At 47.3% G+C, this 27,087-nt stretch overlaps 1 protein-coding gene across 2 annotated transcripts in view; it reads right to left on the reverse strand.

Annotated features, from left to right (window-relative positions):
* The window catches only part of MDGA2 (MAM domain containing glycosylphosphatidylinositol anchor 2), a 631,704-nt gene that overhangs the window by 312,176 nt on the left and 292,441 nt on the right, over nt 1-27,087 (reverse strand). For both annotated transcript variants that reach the window (XM_075926142.1, XM_075926141.1), the window contains exon 3: nt 12,408-12,582. In XM_075926142.1, the coding sequence (XP_075782257.1) occupies nt 12,408-12,582 (175 nt within the window). The remainder of the gene's footprint in view (nt 1-12,407; nt 12,583-27,087) is intronic.

Raw genomic sequence — 27,087 nt, forward strand, 5'->3', positions numbered from 1 at the left:
AAAATATATTAGAGGCTGCAGGAAACTCCTGAATTATGAACGAACACATCACTGTCTCACACACACAGACACACACACATACTTGCGTGCGTGGTCTAAAGGACTAGCCTTCCATAGATGCTGCATGTGTCTGTCATTTGAACTCTTTGAGGATGTTTTCAAGGGGTAAAGCTAAATGGCCTATCTAATTTACAAGATAAACTTAAAAAACAACAAATGTTCTGGTAGCATTTCACAGATTAACAAAACACGTAGATCAGTGTTTCTTAAACTTTTTAAGACCAAGGAACACCAAACAATATATTTTTTTTATGAGGAACACCAAGGATTTTTTGGTTGAGAAAAAAAGGCCGGGGGGAGGGGAAGTTATTGAGGAAAAAAAGGGTCGGGGGGAAGTTATTGAGGGACAAAAACAAGGTCGCCTGCCCCTTTAAGGGCGGCCATTTTGAATTCTGTTGTTCTCTGCGGCACACCTCCGACTGCCTCGCGGAACACCGGTGTGCCACAGAACACAGTTTAAGAAATACTGATGTAGATGGTATCATGAGCTTTCGTGGGCACAGATGACCGGTCATCTGAAGAAGTGGGTGATTAGTCCACATTTTGTTAGTCTATAAAGTGCTACCAGACTATTTGTTGTGTTTGAAGTTTATCCTGTACAGACAAACTCAGATACTCCCTGAAGCTTCTTAATTTACAAGAGGGATTCTTGAACACACGCCTAGAATGGGACTTGCAAACCACAGGACGTCGAAAGGGCGAGACAGGGGCAAGTATGCAGGGTGACCATATTTCCCTATGCTGAATATGGGACAGTGGGGGCGGGGCTTACCAGCGCTTGGGGCTCTAGCCCAAAGGAGGGGGCTGATGGTGCTCGGGGTGTCAGCCCCACGGGGTGGGGGAGGGGAAAGTGACTGGCACTCGGGGCTTGAACCCTGCAGTGGAGGAGGGATTGGGGAAGGGTAGCCGCTGGCATTCGAGGCTCCAAACTACCATCAAACTCAGTGGAGAAGAAACTCGGACAGCAGCAGTGCAGTAATGGCTTTCATTTCACGCGTATGTGTAACCCCAACACAATCCCTCTCTTTAATCTCTCGTCATGAACTCACTGTACATGGTGCTTCCGTAACGTCAGGGCAAGACGGCTGAAGGCGGGGTGTGGAGGAAGACAAATGGCGGGGATTGGAGCCTTCGCCGCTGGAGGACAGGCGAGGGCAAGCGCCAGCAGTTGCAGAAGGCAAGACATCACGAACACCCGTGGAGCAATGGGGTCCAGAATGTCATCGGGTGCAACGAGCGGTTGGCCCGTGGAGGGCCGGGTAAGCCAGCAGCAGGGGAGGGGAGATGGAATGGAGAGGAAGTAGCTCAGGGCGGGGCCATATTAAAACCCTGCGGATTGGCAGGTTTCGGCAGAACACCCCTGTCAGGTGGACCCGGACCAAAACCGGTCCATGTCCTTCAGGGCCCCTCTCTACCCTTCACTCCCTCTTGGAGCAACTACGAAAGAAACGCCCAGGAAAGCAACCAAAGGAACTGGCGGGAAAAGCACGTCGTAGGGGGAAATGATAAGGGCGTGGAACAAAGGGGTCACCAGACTATTGCGCCCACGCTCAGATGCCCCGAACTATCCCCGGAAGGGGTAAAGCCCGGGCTGTGTGGGCACTGTCGGAGAACAGTGGCCCGAATAAACTAGCGCTGCCGCCATCGAAGCCAATTCCCCCAAATCAACGACGGGCGATGTTATAGGGGGAGTCGGAATCCCTACAAGATGGTGAAAAACGATTTCCCTAGGAGGGTGGGGAAGCACTGGGATGGGTTCCCTAGGGAGGGGGTGGAATCTCCATCCCTAGAGATGTTTAAATCTCGGTTTGACAAAGCCCTGGCTGAGATGATTGAGTTGGGGTTGGTCTGTTTTGGGCAGGGGGTTGGACGTGATGACTCCTGAGGTCTCTTCCAGCCCTGGGATTCTATGGTTGATCCAATCATTTGTTTTTACCACGAACCGCCCTGAATTCTTTACTCTCCCGGGTTTCAGGTGGATGCTGCCACATCCTGACATTGCAGTAAATTAGGAGCATGACCCTCCCTATCATTCTGGCAGAGTAAATCATGATTGTCATCCAATCACAAACCAGTAGACCTGAAAAGGAGACCTTCCCTTCCTCCCCGTGCAATCCAATGCAAATCCAACATCCACAGAATGATCTGTGGTAGGGAGCAGGCCCAGGATCAGAATGGCTTAGCACAGAACACACTGAACTGAAAGGAACTTGCCAATTTCAGGCAAATCTCCATGTTCCTATCTTCTTTTTCTTTATAGATCTGCAGCTAGGTACTTTTTTTTTTTTTTAAGAATTGCACGGAAAAAAAAGATTCCTCTGTGTTGTAGCACATACTAAGTTGTGATAAGGTCCAGGGAGCATAATTTAAAAAAAAAGGGCCAAAAATGACAGCTGACCTGCCAGGGTATTCAAAATGCGCAGCGTTACACTTTCACGTCACCACAAATGTAATACAAAATAAATCTGCAGTGGCCCAGCAAAATTGTGTCTGGGGTTTAATTAATTATTGACACCACGTTGGACTCTGCAGTTCCACATTAAGATTTGTGCAGTAGGTGGAAAATCGGGGGGGAAGGGAATCTGGCCTGGTGGGTATGGAGTCTAGTATACAGAGTGTGTGAGTGGGAAAGAGAGAAGCCGTGTGCTGAACAAAACACCCCGCCTGGAAAGCACATGCCACACACTCCCGCCCTGCTCACCTAGTTGGAAAGCAACAGCAACATCATATTTATTTGGATTTTGTGATTTCTCTCCCCATGAAAGTTCTTTAAGGCTCAGGCTATCCACCAAGATGCCTTTTTGCCATTCTTGCCCTCCGCCTTGCCTCTGGCTTCCCCAGCCAATGGAAGATTTGATGTGCACAAAGGAAAGGTGTTATGGCAAAGCAGGGAGCATCAATCATTTTACACAGAGGGGTGCAGGGCCTGTCTTTCCAGTTCAGAGTAAAAGTGTGTGCAACGAATACATTGGCACCCTGCTCGCCCGGCCGGCCCCAGGCTGTCGATGTAGAGAGATCAAGGAAAAAGCAGCTACCACTGCTACCAACACGTGGGCAAACTGTAACAGAAGCATGTGTGATACACACTTGGACTGAACCCCAACAGCCCACATTGTATTGAACTATGCATGCCTAAAAGGCTGATCCTGTAAACAGACTCACAGTCAGAGACTTCAGTAAGCTCCATGCATGAGAAAGGAATCTGTATTTTTTTTCCAGGGGGGACGGGGTGAGGGACTAGAACAGGACCATTAATCCTGGTACTAAAGCTACATTTCAACGCACATGGTTACCTACGAAAGTTTGCCTCTTACACAGCACGCAATATATGCATTCACAAAAGCCGGTAAAGAATGTTTTTCATTCTAATTTCCAAATGAATTTGAAACACCATTTAGTGAAGATGTAACCTTTAATCTATCTTCTATTAGACCATGTCTACCCTCAATAGAAGATCGGCACTGCTGCAATCGATCTTCCGGAGTTTGATTTAGCGAGTCTCCTTAAGACTCGCTAAATTGAACTCAGAGGGTGCGCCTCTTTAATGTAGCTGGAACTGCATCTTTTGCTTAAACATCTCCTTTTACTGTAGACCTGTCCTTATTCTGGGTGTGTGCCTTGGCGTGGATGCAGAAAGATCATTGTCCTAAAAGGATAAAGTAAATATACTCTCAATGACACAGTGAATGCTCCTTTGTCAACAATCTGGTAGGTGGCCATTCTGGAGAGAAGAAATAAAGTTCTGCTTGGATTTGATTTTTTAAACCACAGAGGCACACTGTACCAGGAGCTTCTTCCCTTCTACAAAAGGGACCTCCTACATGATCCAGGCAAAATCCTCAAGGACAAAGCACAAAACCTTACTCCAGAGAGGAAGGGGGAGGTTGGAGGTGTGCAATGAGGCATCTCCAAGGAGAGGAACCGAAGAGTTGAAATGACAAATGGATTATGAACAGCTAACAAATATGAGTTTCTCTCCATAATTTGTCCATTTTATGAGACACAGGAGAAGGGACAGGGGAGTGACTGATTCCACTCCAGACAGAGATACCTGCCAAAGAGGGGACTTTTACACTTTAATACCTGAGCGATTGGGAGGCCACCTGAACCTCAAGAAGCTTGGGCGGTGGGGGAGGAACGCTGCATCGTACGGAAATAGTTCTTCAGCACAGAGGCATCGCAGGTAGGTTGATTAGTTCAGGACTAACTGTCTAGAAAGCAAGAAGGAGGAGTCCTTCGAACAAAGGATGCAGGCTTCGTGTTTGTCCATACATGACTGGCACTGAAGTTCAGTCTTCATGTTCCTTTTCTGCCGGTTAGGATGAAGCCACTTAATCTGCAATGACTTTACAGTCAGATGCCAGAAGACAGAAACTGAATCTTATTCTAGTCCATATTCCTGCTTTTCTTCTTCAAATATAGTCACGTTACTAAGAGATCTTCTGGGTGCTTGCATGGTTTGACCCAACTCTTTTAGGAAAATAGAAATTCCAATCTCGATTTAAATGCCGTCGGTGATGAAGAATCCACCACGCTGTATGTGAAGTTACTCACTCTAAAAGCTGGAAATTTTCACCTCTCGTTTGACTTTTCTAACATCCAACCATTGGATCATGTTTTACCTTTCTCTACTAGACTGTCGAGCCATCAATAAATATTTGTTGTCCATGTAGATAAGGATGGACAGGCCTCTCCTTAGTCTTCTCTTTGTTAAGCTAAGTAAATCAAACTGTCCAAGGCTAGCACTCGTAGGGCATGTTTTCTAACCCTATAACCCATCCAACGGGTCTTCTCTGAACTCTTTAATCTGTCAACCTTATTCTTGAACGTTGAGCACGCGATGTGGACACAGGAGCTCAGCAGTGGCCACCAAAGGGCCAAACAGAGAGGTGAAACAAGCTATGTACTCTACTCCAGGGTGGGTGCAAGAGGTGCAGGGCAGTCTGAGAGCCCCGGGGAGCAGAGAAACTGAGTTGGAAATGCAGGAACGCATGGTCCACATTTCACACAAGGATACGTTTCAGTGCAGGACTTCTTTATTGACCACCGCTGCTGTATATCTCCAAAGGATGGTTTGTTGAGAGGCCAGGAAACCAGTGTCAATATCAGGTGAGCTCTTCTGGGCCTTAAACATGAGCTGCCTTTCATAAATGGTCAGGAATATTTGACATTGGGGAATTAAAAAGGTGCTTCTGGTGCTCTCGTGTGTTATACATGGAAGCAGTTTTTACACTTCTACAGTTTCAAAGCAATGGTGGGAGACCTCTTTAAAGGTGTATTCCCAGGGGTGGCTAAAGAAGTGAGCGTGTTCGGGTGTGCCTCTGTCATATCCGTTCTTCCATATCCAAGAACGAGGCCCTGATAGCCCCATGCTGGAGCTGGCCTGATTCCCGTTGTCGTGCATCCCAGGGCCATTTGCTATTTATAGCAGCGTGCTGATCCTGCCCTCAAACTGCTGTTGTACCTGCTGTGACCTAACATCCCGGCTTAGTCATCGGGGCTGTGCCTTTTGCTGCATCTGTCTCCCCGATACAGTCTAGCTCTGCGAACGCCGAAATGCTTTTCCGGTTTCATGAGAATCCAAGATTGCTTCTGCAAGGGCGGGGTGGGGTTTGCGCCGGCCAGAGAGTGAGAGTTCCAGCTGCCCTCCCCAATTATCTCTCTTTGTAAAGGTCAGCTACATTGGCATCTCCCCTCCCCCAAAGCGGCTGCTATTTTTAGACATGCCAGGCCAGCGGGAATGCTGAACGGCAGGCCCTGCATTGACATGCTTTGCTAGGAAAGGCGTATCGGAAGGACTCCCTGAGAACGCTCCGACGGGGATTCAGAAATAGCGCAGGCGTGTTAGAAAGGAACGGAATAGAGCAGACATTTACTTGTTTAGCCTGCATACAATGGAAACGACTCATTCCTGATCCCACTGCTCTGCTCCCTTCAATCCACCACCAGACTTTGCTCCCGTGCTCACTTCAGAATGATCCAGGGGTGTCGACAGCCTCCGTGGGCCCCTGGCTAAGGTGTGGGGCTTTGGGAGCAAAGGGTGGGGCAGAGGCATCGATGCCTCTGCACCACTTGAAGGGTAGCACTGGGTCTCCTCCAACCCTGAGAGCATCGTGGAGTTTGTGGAGTGGTACTCCAGTGGCGATTTGCATAAGACCATGAGAATGGCCAGACTGGATCAGACCAAAGGTCCATCTAGCCCAGTAGCCTGTCTGCCGACAGCGGCCAATGCCAGATGCCCCAGAGGGAGTGAACAGAACAGGGAATCATCAAGTGATCCCTCCTCTGTTGTCCAATTCCAAACTAACAGAGGCTAGGGACACCATTCCCACCCATCCGGGCTACTATCCATTCATGAACCTCACCTCTGTGAACCTATGTAGCTCTTTTTTGAACCTCGTTAAATCTACATTTCCCCCGTTATAGACTTTACAACATCCTCTGGCAAGGAGTTCCACAGGTTGACTGTGCGCTGCATGAAGAAAAACTTCCTTTTGTTTATTTTAAACCTGATACCTATTCATTTCATTTGTTGACCCTTAGTTCTTGTGTGATGGGAGCAAGTAACTAACTTTTCCTTATTCATTTTCTCCACACCAGGCATGGTTTTATATACCTCTGTCACATCCCCGCCCTTAATCTCCTCTTTTCTAAGCTGAAAAGTCTGGCTGGATAACCATACTCAGAGAGTGGTTATTAATGGTTCTCAATCCTGCTGGAAAGGCATAACAAGTGGGGTTCCACAGGGGGTCTCTTCTGGAACCAGCTCTGCTCAATATTTTCATCAACGATTTAGATATTGGCATAGAAAGTACGCTTATTAATTTTGCAGATGATACCAAACTGGGAGGGGTTGCAACTGCTTTGGAGGACAGAAGTCATTCTTCTGCCCTATTCTGCACTGATTAGGCCTCAGTTTGGAGTATTGTTTTCAGTTCTGGGCACCACATTTTGAGAAAGATGTGGAGAAATTGGAGAAGGCCCAGAAAAGAGCAAGAAAAATGATGAAAGGTCTAGAGAATATGACCTATGGGGGAAGACTGAAAGAATTGGGCTTGTTTAGTTTAGAAAGGAGAAGACTGAGAGGGGACATGATAGCTGTTCTCAAGTACAGGCAGTCCCCGGGTTACGTACAAGATAGGGACTGTAGGTTTGTTCTTAAGTTGAATCTGTATGTAAGTCGGAACTGGCGTCCAGATTCAGCCGCTGTTGAAACTGACCGCCAGTTCTGACTTACATACAGATTCAACTTAAGAACCCCAAGCGTCCCCAAGTCAGCTGCTGCTGAAACTGATGAGCGCTGATTCCAGGAAGCCTGGGGCAGAGCAACTCTGCCTCGGGCTTCCTGTAGTCAGCCCCTGGTCAGTTTCAGCAGCGGCTGACTTGGGGACGCCTGGGGCAGAGCAGCTGGGGTGCTGCTGGGTTGCTCCAGTAGCACCCCTCGGCGCTACTGGACCAACCCAGCAGCACCCCAGCTGCTCTGCCCCAGGCGTCCTGATTCAGCCACTGCTGAAACTGACCAGCAGCGGCTGAATCAGGACCTGGGGCAGAGCAGCTGGGGTGCTGCCGGGTTGGTCCAGTAGTGCCCAGAGCGGGCGCTGCAGGACCAATCCGCAGCGCCCCAGCTGCTCTGCTCCAGGGTCCAAAACAAAAGCCTGGTCTGCTGGAGGGGGCACCCTATCCGCGCCCCCCCCCCAGCAGACCAGGGACACGGGGAGCAGAGCAGCAGCGGCAGCGGGGTGCCGCGCCTCTGAGGCTTTGCTCTGGCAAAGTCTCAGAGGCGCGGGACCCCCCTCCCCCTGCGGCTGCGGCTTCAGTCCCGGTGCCTGTGGTCTGCTGGGGACCGTCCCCAGCAGACCACAGGCACTGGGACTCAAGCGGCAGCAGCGGGCGGGTTCCCGTCCCCAGCAGACCACAGGCACCGGGTCTCAAGCGGCAGCAGCAGCGGTTCCTGCGCTTCTGAGGCTTTGCTCTGGCAAAGCCTCAGAAGCGCGGGAACCCGCCCGGTGCCCCTGGTCTGCTGGAGACGGTCTCCAGCAGACCAGGGGCACCGGAGCAGCTTACGAACAGGGCTTTCTCGCCCCGGAGCTCGCAGGTAGCAATCCGCTACCTCGACCTCCGGGGCGAGAAAGCCCCGTTCGTAAGTGCGGATCCGACATAAGTTGGATCCGCGTAAGTCGGGGACTGCCTGGATCTAAAAAGTTGTCACATGGAGGAGGGAGAAAAATTGTTTTCCTTGGTCTCCAAGGATAGAACAAGAAGCAATGGTCAAGGGAGGTTTAAGTTGGTCATTAAGAAAAAGTTCCTAACTGTCAGGGTGGTTAAACACTGGAATAAGTTGCCTAGGGAGGTTGTGGAATCTCCATCGCTGGAGATATTGAAGAGCAGGTTAGACAGAGACCTATCAGGGATGATCTAGATGGTGCTTGGTCCTGCCGTGAGGGCAGGGGACTGGACTTGATGACCACTCAAGGTCCCTTCCAGTTCTATGATTTTATGATTCCATTCTGACCCTCCCGGTTTTGCTTATTCCAAATAGGGAAGCTATCCCACTATTCGGCTTTGATCCTGCAGTGAGTGCTATGTGACTGGGCTTCAGGGCTCACACACAGCACCTCTCACTTTGGGAGGGGGGGGGAATGTGGCCCCGAGAGGCATAAGGGGTCTGCGTGCACAGAGGTCATGGCAAAATCGGGACTTTCAATAGCTGTCAACAGTCCATGCACACTACGAAACATCTTGGCTAATGACTGAGACTTCGATGCCAAAAGCAAGGGCAGCAATAGAAACCCGAAAGCTCAAACATTTATCGCAACTGGAGGGAGATTTCCCTTGCCCCCTTTGCAGCTGGAGTTCACAACATTATGAAGCAGCGATAGTTTATCGGTTTGTTAAGGTTTCATAATATCCCGATTTGCTCTTCTCGCAACAATACACAGGCATAAGCATATCACCCCAGAGTTGGTAAATTAGCTCTAAAACCAAGAGAACACTTTCTGTTGAATAAAAATAATTTATACACAAGAGGTGCGTCTAGACTGGCAAGATTTTGCACAAAAGCGACCGCTTTTGCGGAAAAACTTGCCAGCTGTCTACACTGGCCGCTTGAATTTGCGCAAAAGCACTGACTTTGTAATGTACAAAATCAGTGCTTCTTGCGCAGATACTTTCACGCTCCCACTCAGGAATAAGCCCTCTTGCAAGAGGGCCAATGTAGACAGGCACCTTAATTTTTTGCACAAGAAAGCCCGATGGCTAAAATGGCCATTGAAGCTTTCTTGCGCAAAAGCACGTTTATACTGGCCACAGATGCTTTTGCGCAAACGCATCTGTGCCAATCTAAACGCTCTTTTGCGGAAATACTTTTAACGGAAAACCTTTTCCGTTAAAAGTATTTCCACAAAATCATGCCAGTCTAGATGCAGCCAAGGGTTCCTGAACCTTGAGATGTGAAAGGAAAATCATCCCGCAATTTCTTAAAAAAACAAAAACAAAAAAACCCCTTTCCCTTCCTTGGCTCGTTTGCACCAAATAACAGCAACTCAGAGGACAGAGTGTTGCTTTCAAAGCTAGCTTTGCGGTATCCTCTAGATCTAGGGCACAGGACTGGCAATTAGACAATTCAGCTCAAATGATGAAAGTTATTAAGGTTTCCAGTAGCAACCCTGAGATGCCTCATTGGCTCAGACAAATCTAAAAGCAAACCAGAAGACTTCTGGAGTGCTAAGCCTTCATTAGAAAGGGAATAAAGAGATTTGCACAAAAGCTCGGTCTTCGTGTAAGCACCCAGGCCTCGAATTTGCGGTTGATTTCATAGCGCCATGGAGGGCAACCCGCGGCCCACGGATTCCTCCTGAGGCCCACACACCCCCTGTCTTCCAACCTCCCCCACACGCTGGCTACTCCAGCTCTGGGAGGATGGGGGAAAGCTGGGACGGAGCACGAATCAGCTGATTCATAGCATTCTGAAAGTGCTGGGGGGGGAGGAGCAGGGAGTGTAGGGCTCCGGTGAACCAGTATGGGAGAGGTGTGGGGGAAGGGTGAGATGGGGTGCATGGGCCGCAGGTGGATCCCCAGTGGACTGTGGGCTACAGAATGCCCGCCACTGGCAAACATGTGGGCTACTGAGATGCAGGAGGGCCATTCAGTAGTCTTGATCATCCATCATTGCCATAGGGTTTCCATTGCCCTCTCACAACCTTACTTCAGTCACTAGCACACTGGGGGTGGCACGACTTCAGGGTCAGCCCCCCCCCCCGGATGTAGGCCCATTTCCCAAAGTGCACCCAGCTGTTCACGGTGTCCTAAAAACCTCACCCCAACTCTCTCCTTGTGGAGATGCGCTTCCACCCCAAGCCAAGACTGAGGGAAGACAGATCGGTGGGAAAAGGAGAGTCCTTCCCCATGAAAACCGAAGGGCTCTTTGTAAAGGGGGGGGGGGGAAGTCCTTCCCGTATTTACCAAACTCCCGATATGTGTTCCCAAGCGCCATGCCGGGGGGTGTCTACACTGCACCATAACTCAAAACAATATAGGCAATTTCAGCTACGCAAATTGTGTATCTTATTCCGATGCCATTTCGAAATAGTTGATTTTGTCATTTGGCGCTCTGTAGAGAACGTTACATTTTGAAATCAAGTGCTATTCTGAAACGCCCCTTACTCCTCGTAGAATAAGGTTCACAGGGACGTCGCAATAGGGAGCCTGAAATAACGGGCTTGCTGTGAAGAGGCAGGACAGCTATTTCGGGATAGTTGGGTATCCCGAAATAGCGTAGCAGCGTAGATGTACCCTAAGGCTGTGTCTAGACTACATGCCTCTGTCGGCAGAGGCATGTAGATTAGACAGATCAGCAAAGGCAAATGAAGCTGCGATTTAAATGATCGCGGTTTCATTTACATTTACATGGCTGCCGCGCTGAGCCGACAAACAGCTGATCAGCTGTTTGTCGGCTCGCCGCTAGTCTGGACGTTCCCCCTGTCGACATCAAAGCCCTTTGTCGGCAGCCCCGTTATTCCTCGTGGAATCATTTAAATCGTGGCTTCATTTACCTTTGCTGAACAAACAAATCTACATGCCTCTGCCGACAGAGGCATGTAGTGTAGACGTACCCTAAGAGAGCAGGAAGTGGGAAACAACAACTATTCCTCTAATCAAGTGAGGGGATGGATCCCTGAGCTCTCCAGAACCTATCACTCACCTACTGATGTGTCCGAGGCAGTCCCCGTAACAGCGGGGAACAGAAAAGCGTTGGTAACAGGATTGCAGCAACTGAGCATATCCTGATCCAACAGACTTGCAAATCTGCCACCGATTTATGAGGTGCTGGATCAGGCTCTAACTAATCCATGTGTCTCATCATAGTACTTTGGACTTTGTTCAATGCTCAAGAAGGACCGTGCCACCTCTACTTACGTGAACATCCCCTTTGACATCAATGGGAGTCTTCTCAAGAGTTAAGATTACGCGCACAAGTAAAGGCTGACAAATTGCCTCCAATGCATTTAAGAACAGCCAGACGGGCTCTGAGCAAAGGTCAATCCAGCCCAGTGTCCTGTCTCCTGACAGTGCCCAGTGCTAGGTGCCCCAGAGGGAGTGAACAGAACAAGGAATGATCAAGTGATCCCTCCCCGTCACCCATTTCCAGACAAACAGAGGCTAGGGACCCCATTCCTACTCATCCTGGATAATAGGAATCAATGGACCCAACCTCCATGAATTTATCTGGTTCTTTTTGGAACCCTATTCAAGTCCTGGTCTTCACAACATCCTCTGGCAAGGAGTTCCACAGGTTGACTGTGTGCTGCATGAAGAAATCCTTCCTTTTATTTGTTTTAAGCCTGCTTCCTACTAGTTTCATTTGCTGACTACTAACTCTCATGCTATGGGAACATGTAAATAACTTTTACTTATTCACTTTCTCCACGCCTGCCATGATTTCATAGACCTCTATCATATCCCCCCGTAGTCTCCTTTTTTTCTAATCTGAAAAGGCCAAGTCTTTTTAATCTCCCTTCCAAACCCCTAATCCGCTTTTTGCCCCTTTCTGAACCTTTTCTAATGCCAAGATAGCTTTTTTTAATGAGGCGACCACGTCTGTACGGAGTATTCAAGCTGTGGGCGTCCCATGGATTAATATAGACGCAATACATTATTCCCTATCTTAGTCACTATCGCTTTTTAACGATTCCTAACATTCCGTTTATCTCTAAACAACATTGCAAGAGTTTGTGTGTTTGTATTTTTCAGCAGGCCTCATGCTTCCTTAGTATTCCACTTCCACATAACACCCAACCATAGGAGAGCTAAACAGAAACACGGATAAGAACGCTGGGCTGTTTACTTACAGTACACGTCCACTCTTATTGACTTGATCGCCGGAGAACCCAAGCCGTTCTCCGCCTTGCAGTAATAGCGGCCTCCTTGATGTCGCTGGATATTTGTAATCCTCAGAGTTTCATTGAAGACACTCGAGTCTTGAAATCGGTCAGAGGCACTTCCTGCTGTTTTGGTCCACCTGATCTGAGCAAGCATCAAAAAAGATCGTTACTATAGGTTGGCCGTGTGTAAAAATGAATGCAGTGTTGCTTCAGAGACACTGGAATAAATTGCCCAGGGAGGTTGTGGAATCTCCAGGACTGGGGATATTTAAGAGCAGCTTAGATAAACATCTGTCAGGGATGGTCTAGAGCATAGGTTCTCAAACTGGGAGGGCAGGAAAAAATTCCCACCCCCTCTCTCCCACCCGCCATTCCCTCCCTCGAGAAAGAGCCTGGTTCATTCGGTAAAAAAAAGTCAGGGGAGGATGGAAGCTTCCTGGGTAGTGGTTTTTTTTGCTCAACAAGTTTTGCTGCTATTTTGTTTTTTTGGGGGGGGTTCTCAAAAATCAAAAAGGGGACGTGATGCTGAAAAATTTGGAGAACCACTGGTCTAGAGAGTGCCTGGTCCTGCCGTGAGGGCAGGGGACTGGACTTGATAACCTCTCAAGGTCCCTTCCAGTTCTAATATTCTATGATTTCTCTACAAAACGGACAGTGGCATGTGTAATGTGGCTATGAGAAATCTAGACTGTGGGTCTAGAACTAGCCTATGTCAGCAATAGCTAATAGCAATTCCTGATTATTCTACTTAGACATAACTTTTAAAGAACTATACCCTCCTGGTGAGGGATACGTTGGATGAGTCCGCCGCCAGCAGTAACACATCTGCTTAAATAGCTGCAGAAAAATCCCATAAGGGCAGAAATAAATAGAGCACATCAGGGTAGTTCTCCGTTCTTCTCAATAGCTGAGGCAATTTTATATTGAATTTATTTTTGTGCCGTTCTACTAGGCTTAGCTATAAAAATAGCGCAGTGACCCATCGCACTCGTTAAAATTGACTAATTTTGAGAGATTTTGAGCCCTCGCAGCTCCTATTGAACTCAAATTAATGAGAATCAGACCACAGATTTCTACTGGGAAACACCTTAAAAAAACCCACCAGAAGTCCCAGCTGCTTTTTGAATGCCGTACCATAAACAGCATCTTACTCTTTCATGTAGCTGTGTATACGGAAGGGGCAGGGTTTAAAAATAGTTGTTTTTTTAAATTGTCCATTCACAGAATCCCCAGAGATCTCAGGAGTCATCAAGTGCAGCCCCCGGCCCAAAGCAGGACCAACCCCGACTCAATCATCCCAGCCAGGGCTTGGTCAAGCCGGGAATTAAATACCTCTAGGGATGGAGATTCCACCCCCTCCCTAGGGAACCCAGCCCAGTGCTTCCCCACCCGCCTAGGGAAACCATTTTTCCTAAGATCCAACGTAAACCTCCCCCACTGCAACTTGAGCCCATTGCTCCTTGTTCTGCCATCTGCCACCACTGAGAACAGCCTCTCTCCATCCTCTTTGGAACCTCCCTTCAGGAAGTTGAAGGCTGCTCTCAAATCCCCCCTCACTCTTCGCTTCTGCAGACTAAACAGACCCAAATCCCTCAGCCTCTCCTCGTAAGTCATGTGGTGCAGCCCCCTCAGCATTTTGGTCGCCCTCCGCTGGACCTTCTCCAATGCACCCACAGCCTCTGTCTAAGGAGGGGCCCAGAGCTGGACGCAATACTCCACAAGTGGCGCAATTCTCCAGAAATGACCAACACCGTTGGGATGCCTACAGCAAACAATGCAATTGTTTTAAGCACAGCTGTGTGTAACACCGAGAGGCAGAAGTGAACCTGAAGCCTCTGGAGCTTAGTGTAGGAGCCGCTACAGCTTGAGCTCAAAGCCAACCGGCCCTCGGCTAAGGCGGTAGAGGAAACTTATTCCTTCTCACTGTAAGTGGTCTAAGTGCCACCGTGCGGGATGACACACCGTGCCCAGCGGGTGTGTGGGTTACATGCACACAGCAGAATCTGCCCTAGTTATGAGACAGGCGGTTGCTATGGTGTGGCTTGGTTAAAGGTTTGTGTAGTTTAGGCCTGGGCAAAATACAGCCCGTGGGCTGGATCTGGCCCACCAAGCCACCGGATCCGGTCCCCAGAGGCAGCAGGGAGCCCAGGCAGGCTCCCCTGCTTGCCCGACAGCCCCACGCACCGGGCAGAAATGCGGCAGGAGGGCTCCTTTCAGTTTTAAAACTGGAGGGGAGGGCGGAAGTTTCAGGAGCCGCCCCGCCCCCAGCACAATCCCATTGGCCGATTTATGGCAGAAACCAGCCAATAGGAGCTACTTGTTTGAATAACAGGCAGCCATGAAGAACCTCGCCCCCTCTCCTGGGCGCAGTTATTCACTGAAGCACATGGCCAGGCAAGCAGGCAGGCTGGATGGCTGGGAAAAGTTTTAAGCTCTGCAGGCAGGTAGGCAGGTTGATTTGGCTGCTGGCTGGTAAGTCTCTTGGCCACAGCCTGGTTCTGGCACCCCAGCCCCTCCCTGCCCCTACCCTCTGCCCCCCAACTCAATATACGCAAACCCTCTGCCCCTCTCTTGCACCCACACCCTTTCCCAGATCTGGCACCCCAATCTCCTGCCCCAGATCACAATATTCTCCTACCCTAGATCACATCCCAAACCCCTGCACTCCAATCCCCTGCCCTAGGTCGCAACTGCCTCCTTCATCCAAACTCCCTCCCAGACTTCAATCTCCCTCCCGCACCCCAGTCCCCTACCCCAAGCTCCATTCTGCCCCCCCAAACTCCATCCAGACCCCTCCCCCCCTCCATTCATATCATGGAAGAGTGCAGCCCTCGACTACTTTCCAAAATCTTGGAGTGGCCCCGACCAAAAATTATTGCCCACCCCGGTCATGTTGGATAAAACACGCCTTGACAATGGTTCAGCAAGCTGCAACGGCCGCACTGCACAGCCCAAGCACAAAGCTGCGTTCTGCCCAACGTTGGCCAGGAAACAGGTCTGACGCCAAGTCGCTCCATGGACTTCCCAACGACGCTTCGCTTCCAGCCGTGCCAAAGACTGGCCTAGTTCAGGGGTCTCCAAGCTTTTTAAGCACGAGGCCACTTTTTTGAATTGACGTGCAATCCAACATCTACCTCAAAACGAAACACTCTTGCCCCTCCCCCTTTGTGCCCCTTCTCTGAGGGCTTACTCCATCCTCCCTCTTCCCCCTCCCTCCATCACTTTCATCAGGCAGGGGCTGAGGGTTGGGGTGCAGGTTCTGGTTTTGGATTACGGGATTTGGAGTGAGAGGGGCTCTGAGCTGAGCCTGGGGCAGGGAGTTGGGGTACCAGAGGGGGGTCTAGGCACAGGCTCTAGGAGGGAGTTTGGATGCAGGGATGCTCAGGACTAGGACAAGGTCTTAGGGTGCAGGAGGGGGTTCATGACTGGGGTAAAGTTTTGGGATGTGGGTACCAGCTACACACTGCTTATCTCAGGCGGCTCCTAGATGGTGGTGCAGTGGGGCTAAGGCAGGTTCACCCCCATCCAGGCCCTGCCCCACTCCCAAAAGCAGCCAGCAAACTCCATCCCAAGTCCTGTTGTGCCCCCTCTCTGCTCTGTGGAGACAGGATGCAGGGTGGGGGAGGGGAGCACTCTGACATCAGCGCCCCCTCTTCCTCCTCCCCTGCCCTGCACAAGGAGCACGAGGCTCCTGAGGGGACAGCTCCAAGGCAACGGGCAGGAGATGTGCGAGGTGGGAGGAGGGGCAGCGGAAGATCCTGCTCGACTGGTCGGTGACCACTGGCCTGGTTATTTTGCTACCAGCTTTTCCATCTCACGTTCAATCATTCCGCACCAGCTCTGTTGGAATTACAAGCCAAAGGAAGCAGAGACTTGCTGAGAAGCAGACCCCTGGCAGAAGGGGAAATGGTCTCCCTCCCCTGAAGGGAAAATGGTCTCTACCGTGTTTTGCTGAGTCACCGGCCGTCCCCGTGCGGTGGCGAACACGACTTCTCTTTCGACTCGCGGCGACTTGCACTGGAGGAAGGGACGGGCTGCCCAGCCTTAGGGGCAAGGCATGGCAGAAGTCACGCATCAATTATTGGCCACATCTCCTGTGGAGGGGGGGCTGGTTAATATAATTACCGTTTGTAGCTGCTCTGCGTCCGGTAGGTGGCAGTTTGGTATATCCCAGGGGGAAAAATACACCATGAAATGCCTCATTCCGCACAAATTCTTGATGTTCAGCAGCACGGCATTGCTGTTTTTCTTATGCAGATTATAGAACGTCTAGTGGCCCAAGCCGAATCTGGATGCCCACTGTGTAAGGTGCTGTACACACACGGCGGGAAGCAGGCCCTCTCCGCTCCCAAGGGCCATGTCTATACTAGGGCTATGTCTACACTATGACTTTTCTTGGCAAAAAATATGCTAATGAGGGACTCCTTATTCCCCAAAAAAGGAGGTATCTCAATCCTGCAGAAAAAGGGGGTTTGTGCAAAAAGGAAATGGCCACACTGTTTGCTTTTGCGCAAAAACAAATCAGCAGAAAATATGCAAATGAGATTGCAACTCATGCAAATGAGTCCCTCATTAGCATATTTTTTGCCGAGAAAACTTGTAGTGTAGACATCGCCTGGGAGATTATTTCCAATTTACTAAATTCAACTTTGGAGCACCCAATTTTACAAATTCGAAGTTTCGTGTCCTCCCTCCAGAAATTCCCTGGAGAACGAAATTTTCCAAACTCCCCAAAAACATTTGACTCCCTTTTACAATACACAACAGCTATTCACAAGAGATGAGGAGGTAGCACGTCGGGGCATATCATACTCTTTGTAGCTGACCAGCATCCCTCAAACATGGCGGCACCACTCAGCGGGATAAAGCAAATATATAAAACTTTCCCCGGGCAAACTATTCTGTCTTTCTGAATGAGAAATTCCATTAGCACGGTGATCTGTACAAATACTAATATGTTTGCACTTCTGCTGCTAATCCTTGATTTTGGGGCAGTCTAAGTCATCCATAAAAATGTGCTCAGTTTAGCTTGGTGTGCAGGGCATGCTGTAGGTTGTTGTCAAATTTTATTTTTTTTTATTTAAAAATAAACATTGGTTTAGTGCTCAAAAAGGAGACTAGTCACTGAATCTCCTGCATGCTTTATTATTCTTATTAAGGTTAGTGTTTGAATGGAAACTTGCCAGGTTCTGGCTTCCTATTCAATATTTTAATTTTTTTCTTATATTTTAAAACTAAAATAGAAAAAAAGGAGTGAACAAAAGGATTTTGGTCCTAAATGGGAAAGATGCTTTCCTTGAAAAATTCAATAAATTGGACTTTAAGGTGCACCTACACAGCACCGTTATTTCGGAATAATGTCCGACATTCCAAAAGAACTAGGAGAGCGTCTACACAGCTAGCCCGTTATTTTGAAATAATTTTGAAATAACGGGCGGCTTATTTCGGTGTTTGTAAACCTCATTCCATGAGGAACAACGCCTCTTCCAAAACAGCTATTTCGGAATAGCAGTCTTGTGGATACTCCGTGGCTGCTATGTTGAAATAGCTCCTCCTCCAGGCCATTTAAAGTAATTACTCACTAGTGCTTCCTGGGGCTCTTAATTGAGGTAGGGAGTCCACATTAGGGGAGCCTGTCCCAGACTAATTTCCAGGCTTCCCTGTCGTGTAGACGAAATAAGCTCTTTCAGAGTATTTCTTCCAGAATAGCTTATTGCAAAATAATCGTGCAGCGTAGACATAGCCTAAAAGAATCTGCCCCAGAATACTTTTTTAAAAGCATTCACTATTGCGACAACCCATCTAATCTTTGAAACAATGCAACCCAGTCTTGACATTGGTACAGTGATACCCTTGGCTACCGCTCAATAAACAACCCAAAGATTCCTTTACTAGATCTCTCCTCCAACATCGAAGACCATTTCAAAGAGGTTTGACTTTTGACGGCAAGAATATGCCACTAACAGTGGATTTTTAGCTGTAAAAGGATTCCTCGCTTTTTGGGGAGGAGGAGGCGGGGTAAATATTCACTGTATAAAGGCATTGTGTAGCTCACATCTACCTAGGCAAGAGAATCGTCTTCTAAGAGAAAAGATGTAAAATAGCCACCCAATTTCTCTCTAATTCAAGTGAAAGTAGCTCTGGAGAAAAATACTATGATTACACGGAGGCCGATTTAATCTCAATTCATTGTTCACGTGGGCTTTAATTCAATGCCAATACTGTAGTGATCTGATTCCAATCAATATAATATTGTTATTTATTGAGTGCCAGAACAACTGAAAATGTCCTAATGCACCAATCAAAGCAAAGGAATATAGTAGGATAAGATGGCCGCCTAGCGGTTTTAGTCCTGGTCTACACTAAGGTTTTATTTCAAAATAACCCCCCTTAGGTTGCATTAATTAACGGAGTATTATTTCAAAATAACAGGCTGTTTATTTTGAAATCTGTATTCCTGCTGTGTGGATGCTCCAGTGCTGGTGTTTTGACATAACTACTCCCCAGAGTAATTCAAACTAATTACTCCCCAGTGCTTCCTGCAGCTCTAATTTGAGGTAGTGTGTCCACATTAACAGAGCCTCCCTCAAACTAATTTTGAGGTTTCCTTGTAGTGAGGACATCTTATTTCGATTTTGTGAGTTATTAAATCGATTTTAGTTATTTTGAAATAGTTTTCTCATGTAGACATGCCCTTATGGAGGCATAGCTCCCCTTGAAGAGAGACCTCAGCTTTTGCAGTTCAGTGGACAAATTGAAAACAAAATGTTTCAGGCCAAACTAAAGTTTGGGTCAAAGGAAAGATGTCGGTTGCTGGAGGTGACACTTAGGTGACTTGAAGAATAATTTGTGAACCGTCTTGGGTGGGTAGTTGAGGGTTATAAATGCTTGGTAGAGATCCAGAAGCTTCAGGATCTCTACCAAGCATTTATAAACCTCAACTACCCACCCAGAGAAATAAAAAAGCAAACTGAAAGAGCCAGACGAATACCTAGAAACCATCTACTGTGAGCAAATCCATTGCAGAGAGTCTAAATGACTTGTTCAAGGGCACAAAGGAGACCTGCAGTGGACGGGAGAATTAAATCCACCTCTCCCAAGTCCCAGGCAAGCACCGATGTTACTTATTCAAGAGTGTTCTGGGCTGCAGGAGAAATACTGGAGGAGAAATACTACCGTGTGAATTGTGTGACCGCTCACACAGCATGAATGAGCAAATATTCGAAGAAACCAGCTTGTGAACAATAGAAAGGCCGAAACTCTTCTTTTGCAGAACGCAGCTTTTTGTTGAAGTCACATCCATACATCGGGGCTTATACAAATGAGACTCAAAATACATCTGAGTACATAACATATTCATTCCCCTACAGTCCTCAACTTGGTCTCTTAGGCAAAATGCAGGACAATGTAGCACTTTAAAGACTAACAAGATGGTTTATTAGATGATGATCTCTTAGGGTGAGTCTAAACTACATGCTCCGTCGATGGAGTCATGTAGATTAGGCTGATTGGCAAAGGGAAATGAAGCCGCGATTTAAATAATCGCGGCTTCATTTAAATTTAAATGGCTGACGCGCTGAGCTGACAAACAGTTGATCAGCTCTTTGTCGGCTCAGCACGCTAGTCTGGACACTCCCGCGCTGACCTGAAAGCCCTTTATCGACCTCCCCATTATGCCTCGTAGGATGAGGTTTACTAGGGAGGTTGAAAAAGGGCTTTCATGTCAACACGGGAGCGTCCAGACTGCCGCGATCTGCCGACAGACAGCTGATCAGCAGAGCGGGGCAGCCATTTAAATTTAAGTGAAGCTGCGATTATTTAAATTGCAGCTTCATTTCCCTTTGCCGAACAAACAAATCTACATGGCTCCGTCGACGGAGCCATGTAGTCTAGACGTACCCTTACAGTACGTCTACACTACAGTGTTTTTTCAAATGGATGTTTTTCCGAAAAATACTTCTACTATATCCACACTGTGACAGCATTCTTCTGAAAGAAAATAGAAAGAACAAAGGTGGTTTTTTTTCACATTAGCAATCCTCATTCTATGAGGAAGAAGCCTTTTTCCGAACGAGCTCTTTCGGAAAAAGGCGTGTGTGGACGGGGAAGAAGGAGTTCTTTTGAAAGAAGAGGAAAGAGGAAAAAGCACAAGTGCCCTGGTGGCCATACCATCCATAGTAATCGCAGCTAAAATGTGAGATAGCGTCCATTCAGTGTGGACGCTATCTTTCAAAAAAGCAGATCGCTTTTTCGATGCACTTTTGCAATGTGGACACTCTCTTTCAGAAGACGTTTTTCTTGAAGATCTCTTCTGGAAAAGCTTCTTCTGAAAGAAGCCTGCAGTCTAGACATAGCGTTAGGGAGGAATTTTCAAAAATGCTCCAAGTTGGCCTTTCATGTCACTTTTGAATACCCTACATATTGGTTCTTTCCTAGGATTCTACTCATTATTTGTCATTCAGAACTTCGACAAACACTCACAGTGAATGCTTATTATTAAAAGTCTCAAGGTTACATCTACACTGTGAGTTTCTGTGGCAGAAAATATGCTAATAAGGGACTCATTAGCATAAGTCACAATCTCATTAGCATATTTTCTGCCCATCCGTTTTTGCGCTAGAGGTTTTTGCGCAAAAAGAATCATAGAATAATAGAACCATAGAGCTGGGAGAGACCTCAGGACGTCAAGTCCAGCCCCCTGCTCTAGGCAGGACCAATCCCAACTAGATGAACCCAGCCAGGGCTGTGTCAAGCCGAGACTTAAACACCTCTAGGGATGGAGACTCCACCACCTCCCTAGGGAACCCATTCCAGTACTTCACCACTCTCCTAGTGAAATAGCTTTTCCTAATATCCAACCTGGACCTCTCCCACCACAACTTGAGACCATTGCTCCTTGTTCTGCCATCTGTCACCACTGAGAACAGCCTCTTTGGAACCTCCCTTCAGGAAGTTGAAGGCTGCTATCAAATCCCCCCTCACTCTTCTCTTCTGCAGACTAAACAGACCCAACTCCCTCAGCTGCTCCTCATAGGTCATATGCTCCAGCCCCCTAATCGTTTTGGTTGCCCTCCGCTGGACCCTCTCCAATGCGTCCACATCCTTTTTGTAGTGGGGGGCCCAGAACTGGACACAATACTCCAGATGCGGTCTCACCAGAGCCGAATAAAGGGGAATAATGACATCTCTGGATCTGCTGGCAATGCTCCTCCTAATGCAACCTAATATGCCATTAGCCCTCTTGGCTACAAGGGCCCCCTGTTGACTCCTATCCAGCTTCTCATCCACTGTAACCCCCAGGTCCTTTTCTTCAGAACTACTACTTAGCTGGTTGGTCCCCAGTGTAGCCGCTTCCATTTTGCACAAGAGCCTTATGCCCCAAAAAAGGAGTTATACCGATCTTGCGGAAAAAGGGTTTTTTGTGCCAAAAGAAAATGTCCACAAGGCTTGTTTTTGCCCAAAAACCCCAGTGCAAAAATGGATCGTCAGACGTTATGTAAATGAGATTGCAACTCATGCAAATGAATCCCTTATTCGCATAATTTGGCCGAGAAAACTCGTAGTGTAGATGTAGCCTCAGAGGGCTAGCCTGTTAGCCTGAAATTTAAAAAAAAACCTTAAAAAATAATGAATGGCTATTAGCCAGGATGGGTAGGAACGGTGTCCCTGGCCTCTGTTTATCAGACGCTGGAAGTGGGTGACAGGAGAGGGATCACTTGATGATTCCCTGTTTCTGTTCACTCCCTCTGAGGTACCTGGTGCTGGCCACTGTCTGCAGACAGGACCCTGGACTAGATGGACCTTTGGTCTGACCTGGTATGGACGTTCTCATGTTTTTATGAATCTTAAATACTAAACAAAAATGTAGGTGGTATCATGAGCTTTTGCGAGCACAATCCACTTTATCTGATGAATGGAGCAAGGGGTCCAGAGGTACAAAGAAATAGCAGAAAAAGAAGGGTTGGGGAGGAAAAAAGAAGGGGAAAAAGTGGATTTTATCCTTCTCTTCCCCCCACCACCCTCTTTTTCTGCTGCTTATTATTAAGTAGGACATTTGCAGAAAGCAAGGGTGGATTATGTCTGATTCACTAACAAAGGAAAGGTAGGTCCATTCACAATCAATATTCCCAATGAATAGTTCAACTAACTCTGTGCAGACTAATCCACTGAACCATTAAGACCTTGACTAGTATTTTAATGCTTTGAGCCGATACTGCACGAAGTTCAGAGTTGTGATCCAGGCATGGCTTGTGTCTTCACAGTAAAATTGTTTTTCTGCTTTAATGAGGATTCCCAGAAATGCATTTCCCCTCTTGTCAGATGATGGATGAGCCCGGGGGGTTGACCTAAACTGACACACGGACACAAGACATCAGAGAACACAGAACCGGTTTGCTGATGGGGCTGTTTTTACAGGTTTCATTTGAGTGATCAGCTCCTGTCGCCTTGACATAGGAACTACACAGAAAAAAGTTCATTCTGGGCAGCTGTCTCCACATAACAGATGGCCAGTTGGAGCAGCAGCAAATGTTGTATTCCCGGTTTACTCAGGAAAGGAACCTTAGGAATTAAAGAATGAGTTGGGAACATACCGCAAGGTCTCGGGAAGGCACAGGAGATCAGATGAGTTGATCACCATAGTCCCCAATGAACTTAGACTCTATGAAAGACTTGCAGAGGTTTACAGGTCATGGGGCACTGCAGAAGTATTGGTTCAAAAGCTGTTTGCCTGAAAAAAATACTTTACGGTCTTCCTTTTATGCAATTTTTCCAATGGATGTATTTTTCTTCCATCCCCATGAGTGGAGGGAAAGGAATGTATAGCAAATACTTTTTTTTTAACATTGCAAAACAGGAACCACTGGGAAGCACCAGCTACAAATAAATAAAATAATCGAAATAGCGTCATCCCACATGCTTAGTGAGGAATCACGGGGGAATGGCACGCAGACATCTTCCTCTCAGTTTCCTGAGAATATAAGGATGAGGAAATCTCTTCACCAGCGTCAGGACAGTGAAATCCATGCCTCGGGTCCCACAGTACTTTTTGGCATGAACACAGTCCGGAGTCAGCTGGGGTGATGCCAAACCATGATTTCTACCTCCCCTTCTTCCCAAAAGGAACTCAGCCAGGGGAATGGATGGGGGAGTTTTTCACGCAGGATTAACCTGAACCTTTACACATCACCCGGCTTCTTATTTCAGATGTTTGGCTGCCTTTCTGATTGGATGATTTTTTGGCGTTCAGTTAAAGTTCCAGAGGTTGGTTCTCCCTCCGATCCACATGTCGTTTGCATTTTCCATAAAACACACAGGCCCTCCCTAAAGTGACTCCTCTTTGTTCTTATTGAGCAACGCCCATTCAGAAAGTGGCTACTCCCACTTCCTGCAGGGAACGATAAGTTACAGATTTGCAGGGCTCTTCTCCCGTGTGGCTCAGTATTGCCAATCCCAAGCAATCAGGAGTCAGGCTCAAAAAATGATGAGATTTTAAAAAGAAACCTCATGATTTTTTAGGCAAACTAAAATGTATTTTGTGTTCTTTCTATTTGCCTTCTGATCAGGAATGAGATCAGGTGACAGTCTTAAAGGATCTCTGTGACCGAAGCTGTCACAAAGGGCTGGCTGGAAAACTCAACCATTTTCCACCTGCTTGCATCTTACGTAGTTATTTACCTCGGCACACAATGCAGCTAGTGGAAACCTTGAAACCCAGTTTCTGACCAGCTTCAGACCTACAGGAGTGCCGATGGGGCGGAAACACCACCTCTGGAATGGCAGCCGTAAATGACATAGCAATGTGTTTGGATCCAGCTGTTTGGATGTAGGCTTTGTGCCAGGCAGTGGATATTATATTCAGTTTGAGGAACTCTACCAGCTTAGCCCAGTGCTGTTTTCTTGGATGAGTTGTTTTCTAGGGATGTATTCCTCATACATTTCAGAGTTGTCGTTTCCGCATTGTCTTGTGGTAGCTCTGCATAATTAGAATTCTAAATTTCCCTGCCAAGCTACTACCTTGCTGGATTGCTCTCCCCAGATCATCTAAAACAGATGTAACTGCTCCTGAGATGCATGTCCGTATGCTGGATAGAAGAAAGGTAAGCCAAAAAAATATGCTCTACTTTCCTGCTTACAGTGCTTCCTACGGAAATAATGAGATACTATTCTCTTGAACCTTCCAAATGTTCACCATTCATGACAGGAGAACGCCCACACAGACGGGGTAACTACTGCTACAGTATCAGGGAAAGTTCTGGGATTGGCTCTGCACAGATCTGTAAATAAAATGATTCTTGTGTGCACTGAATTTTTTATTGAGCCAGAAACAACATGATGCCTGGTGCCTGAGGAGGCCAAGGATATAGAATGCCGATCTGCATTTGAATATAACATTGCTCCTGGCTCTGGAGCTGCAACTGAGGGATACAAATTTCTCTTCCTATTTATTTCATGCTGTAAGGTCTCGGGAAAGTGCAGGCTTAAGAGATGGCCCAAGGTGTAAGTAATGCCGATTGTTTAAAAAACTTTCTTCGTGAAACCTTCCTTACAGGGGCAAAGCATCCAATTAAAAGAAAGCCTCAATTAGAGTCAGAAATTAGACTCCTGTATCTTGAAGGCCCTGGGAAGTTATCAGTTGCACACTTGAAAAAATCACCCCAACTATACATACAATATGATTGGGGTAATTTAGCTACAACTAATCAGGAAAGAGATCCTGGAGGTATCATGGACAGTTCTCTGAAAACATCCACTCAGTGTGCAGCGGCAGTCAAAAAAGCAAATAGGATGTTAGGAATTATTAAAAAAGGGATAGAAATTAAGAAAGAACATCATACTGTCCCTATATAAAACTATGGTACGCCCACATCTGGTATACTGTGTACAGATGTGGTCTCCTCACCTCAAAAAAGATATTTTGGCCTTGGAAAGGGTGCAGAAAAGGGCAACTAAAATGATGAGGGGTTTAGAACGGGTCCCATCTGAGGAAAGGCTAAAGAGACTGGGACTTTTCAGTTTAGAAAAGAGGAGACTGCGGAGGATTATGATAGAGGTATATAAAATTATGAGTGGTGTGGAGAGGGTGAATAAAGAAAATGTATTTACTTGTTCCCATAATATAAGAACTAGAGGACACCAAATGAAAATAATGGGTAGCAGGTTTAAAACTAATCAAAGAAAGTTCGTCTTCACACAGCACACAGTCAACCTGTGGAACTCCTTGCCAGAGGAGGCTGTGAAGGCTAGGACTATAACAGGGTTTTAAAAAAAGCTAGATAAATTCATAGAGGTTAGGTCCATAAATGGCTATGAGTAAGGGGGTAAGGAATGGTGTCCTTGGCCTCTGTTTGTCAGAGGCTGGAGAGGGATGGCAGGAGACAAATTACTTGATCATTGTCTTCAGTCCACCCTCTCTGGGGCACCTGGTGCTGGCCACTGTCGGCAGACAGGCTACTGAGCTAGATGGACCTCTGGGCTAACCAAGTATGGCCGTTCTTATGTTCTGTTATCAGTGAAGATCTGAAAGCAAAAACGGGACAGAATTTAGGGTGCACCTTTCTCAGCATTCCTTGTAGCCGGCCTACAACCACTTGGGAACGTCCTGTTTTTCAATGTGACATGCCGGGGCCGCTCCGAATCTTACTGAAAAGACAGCTCTGTCTGCTCCCGGGCGTCTCTCCAGGAAGCCACCAGAACCCATGCATCATGACCTTGGCATCCGTAACTCTGCTCCTACGCTTAAAGTCACACACCTCCTTCAATGTGGCACCAAAGCCCTGACCTCTAGCCACACAGCTAACAGAAGTCTCTGTTCCAGGCGCAGTACATAGGTGCAGGAAAAGAGAGTCATAGATAATAACCAGAAAGCAGCACAGGAATAATTGTACTCTAGCCGGTTCATTTCCATGCTAAAAGGAAAAGCTCTTCTTATTTGTAGTAGAGAAACAATGCCTATGACTGACTGCAAGCTACACCGACAGATACTGGAGATCGGTACAGAGACAACCAAACTACAAGCAGCTGAGAGCTATGAGAACACACAGGCTGTGTCTAGACTGGCAAGTTTTTCCACAAAATCACATGATTTTGCGGAAAAACTTGCCAGCTGTCTACATTGGTCGCTTGAATTTCCAGAAAAACACTGATGATCTCCTGTAAAATCATCAGTGCTTTTCCAGAAATACTATGCTGCTCCCGTTCGGGCAAAAGTCTTTTTCCGAAAGACTTTTGTGAGAAAGGGCCAGTTTAGACATCATAGTATTGTTTTCCGCAAAAAAGCCCCGATCGCGAAAATGGCGATCGGGGCTTTTTTGCGGAAAAGCATCCTGCCAATCTAGACGTGCTTTTCCAAAAATGGTTTTGATGGAAAACTTTTCCGTTAAAAGCATTTTCGGAAATTCATGCCAGTGTAGACGTAGCCACAATGTTTACACTCCGTTCCAAGTCCATATTAGCACACCACTGACAGGGCATAATAAAGCAATCGGTGGCGTGTATTATGAAAATCAGGTGATTTAGACACCTTAATTTAATCACCTCCCTCTAAGCCAAGGAACTGACAAGAGTAAATGCCAAAGAAGTGGAAAAATAGCAGCTTGAATGGATTATTACTTAATTTCCAGGATCCAGTAGGTTCATTTCCTCTGTC

Source organism: Pelodiscus sinensis, chromosome 4, assembly GCF_049634645.1.
Source record: "Pelodiscus sinensis isolate JC-2024 chromosome 4, ASM4963464v1, whole genome shotgun sequence".
Taxonomy (NCBI): Eukaryota; Metazoa; Chordata; order Testudines; family Trionychidae; genus Pelodiscus; species Pelodiscus sinensis.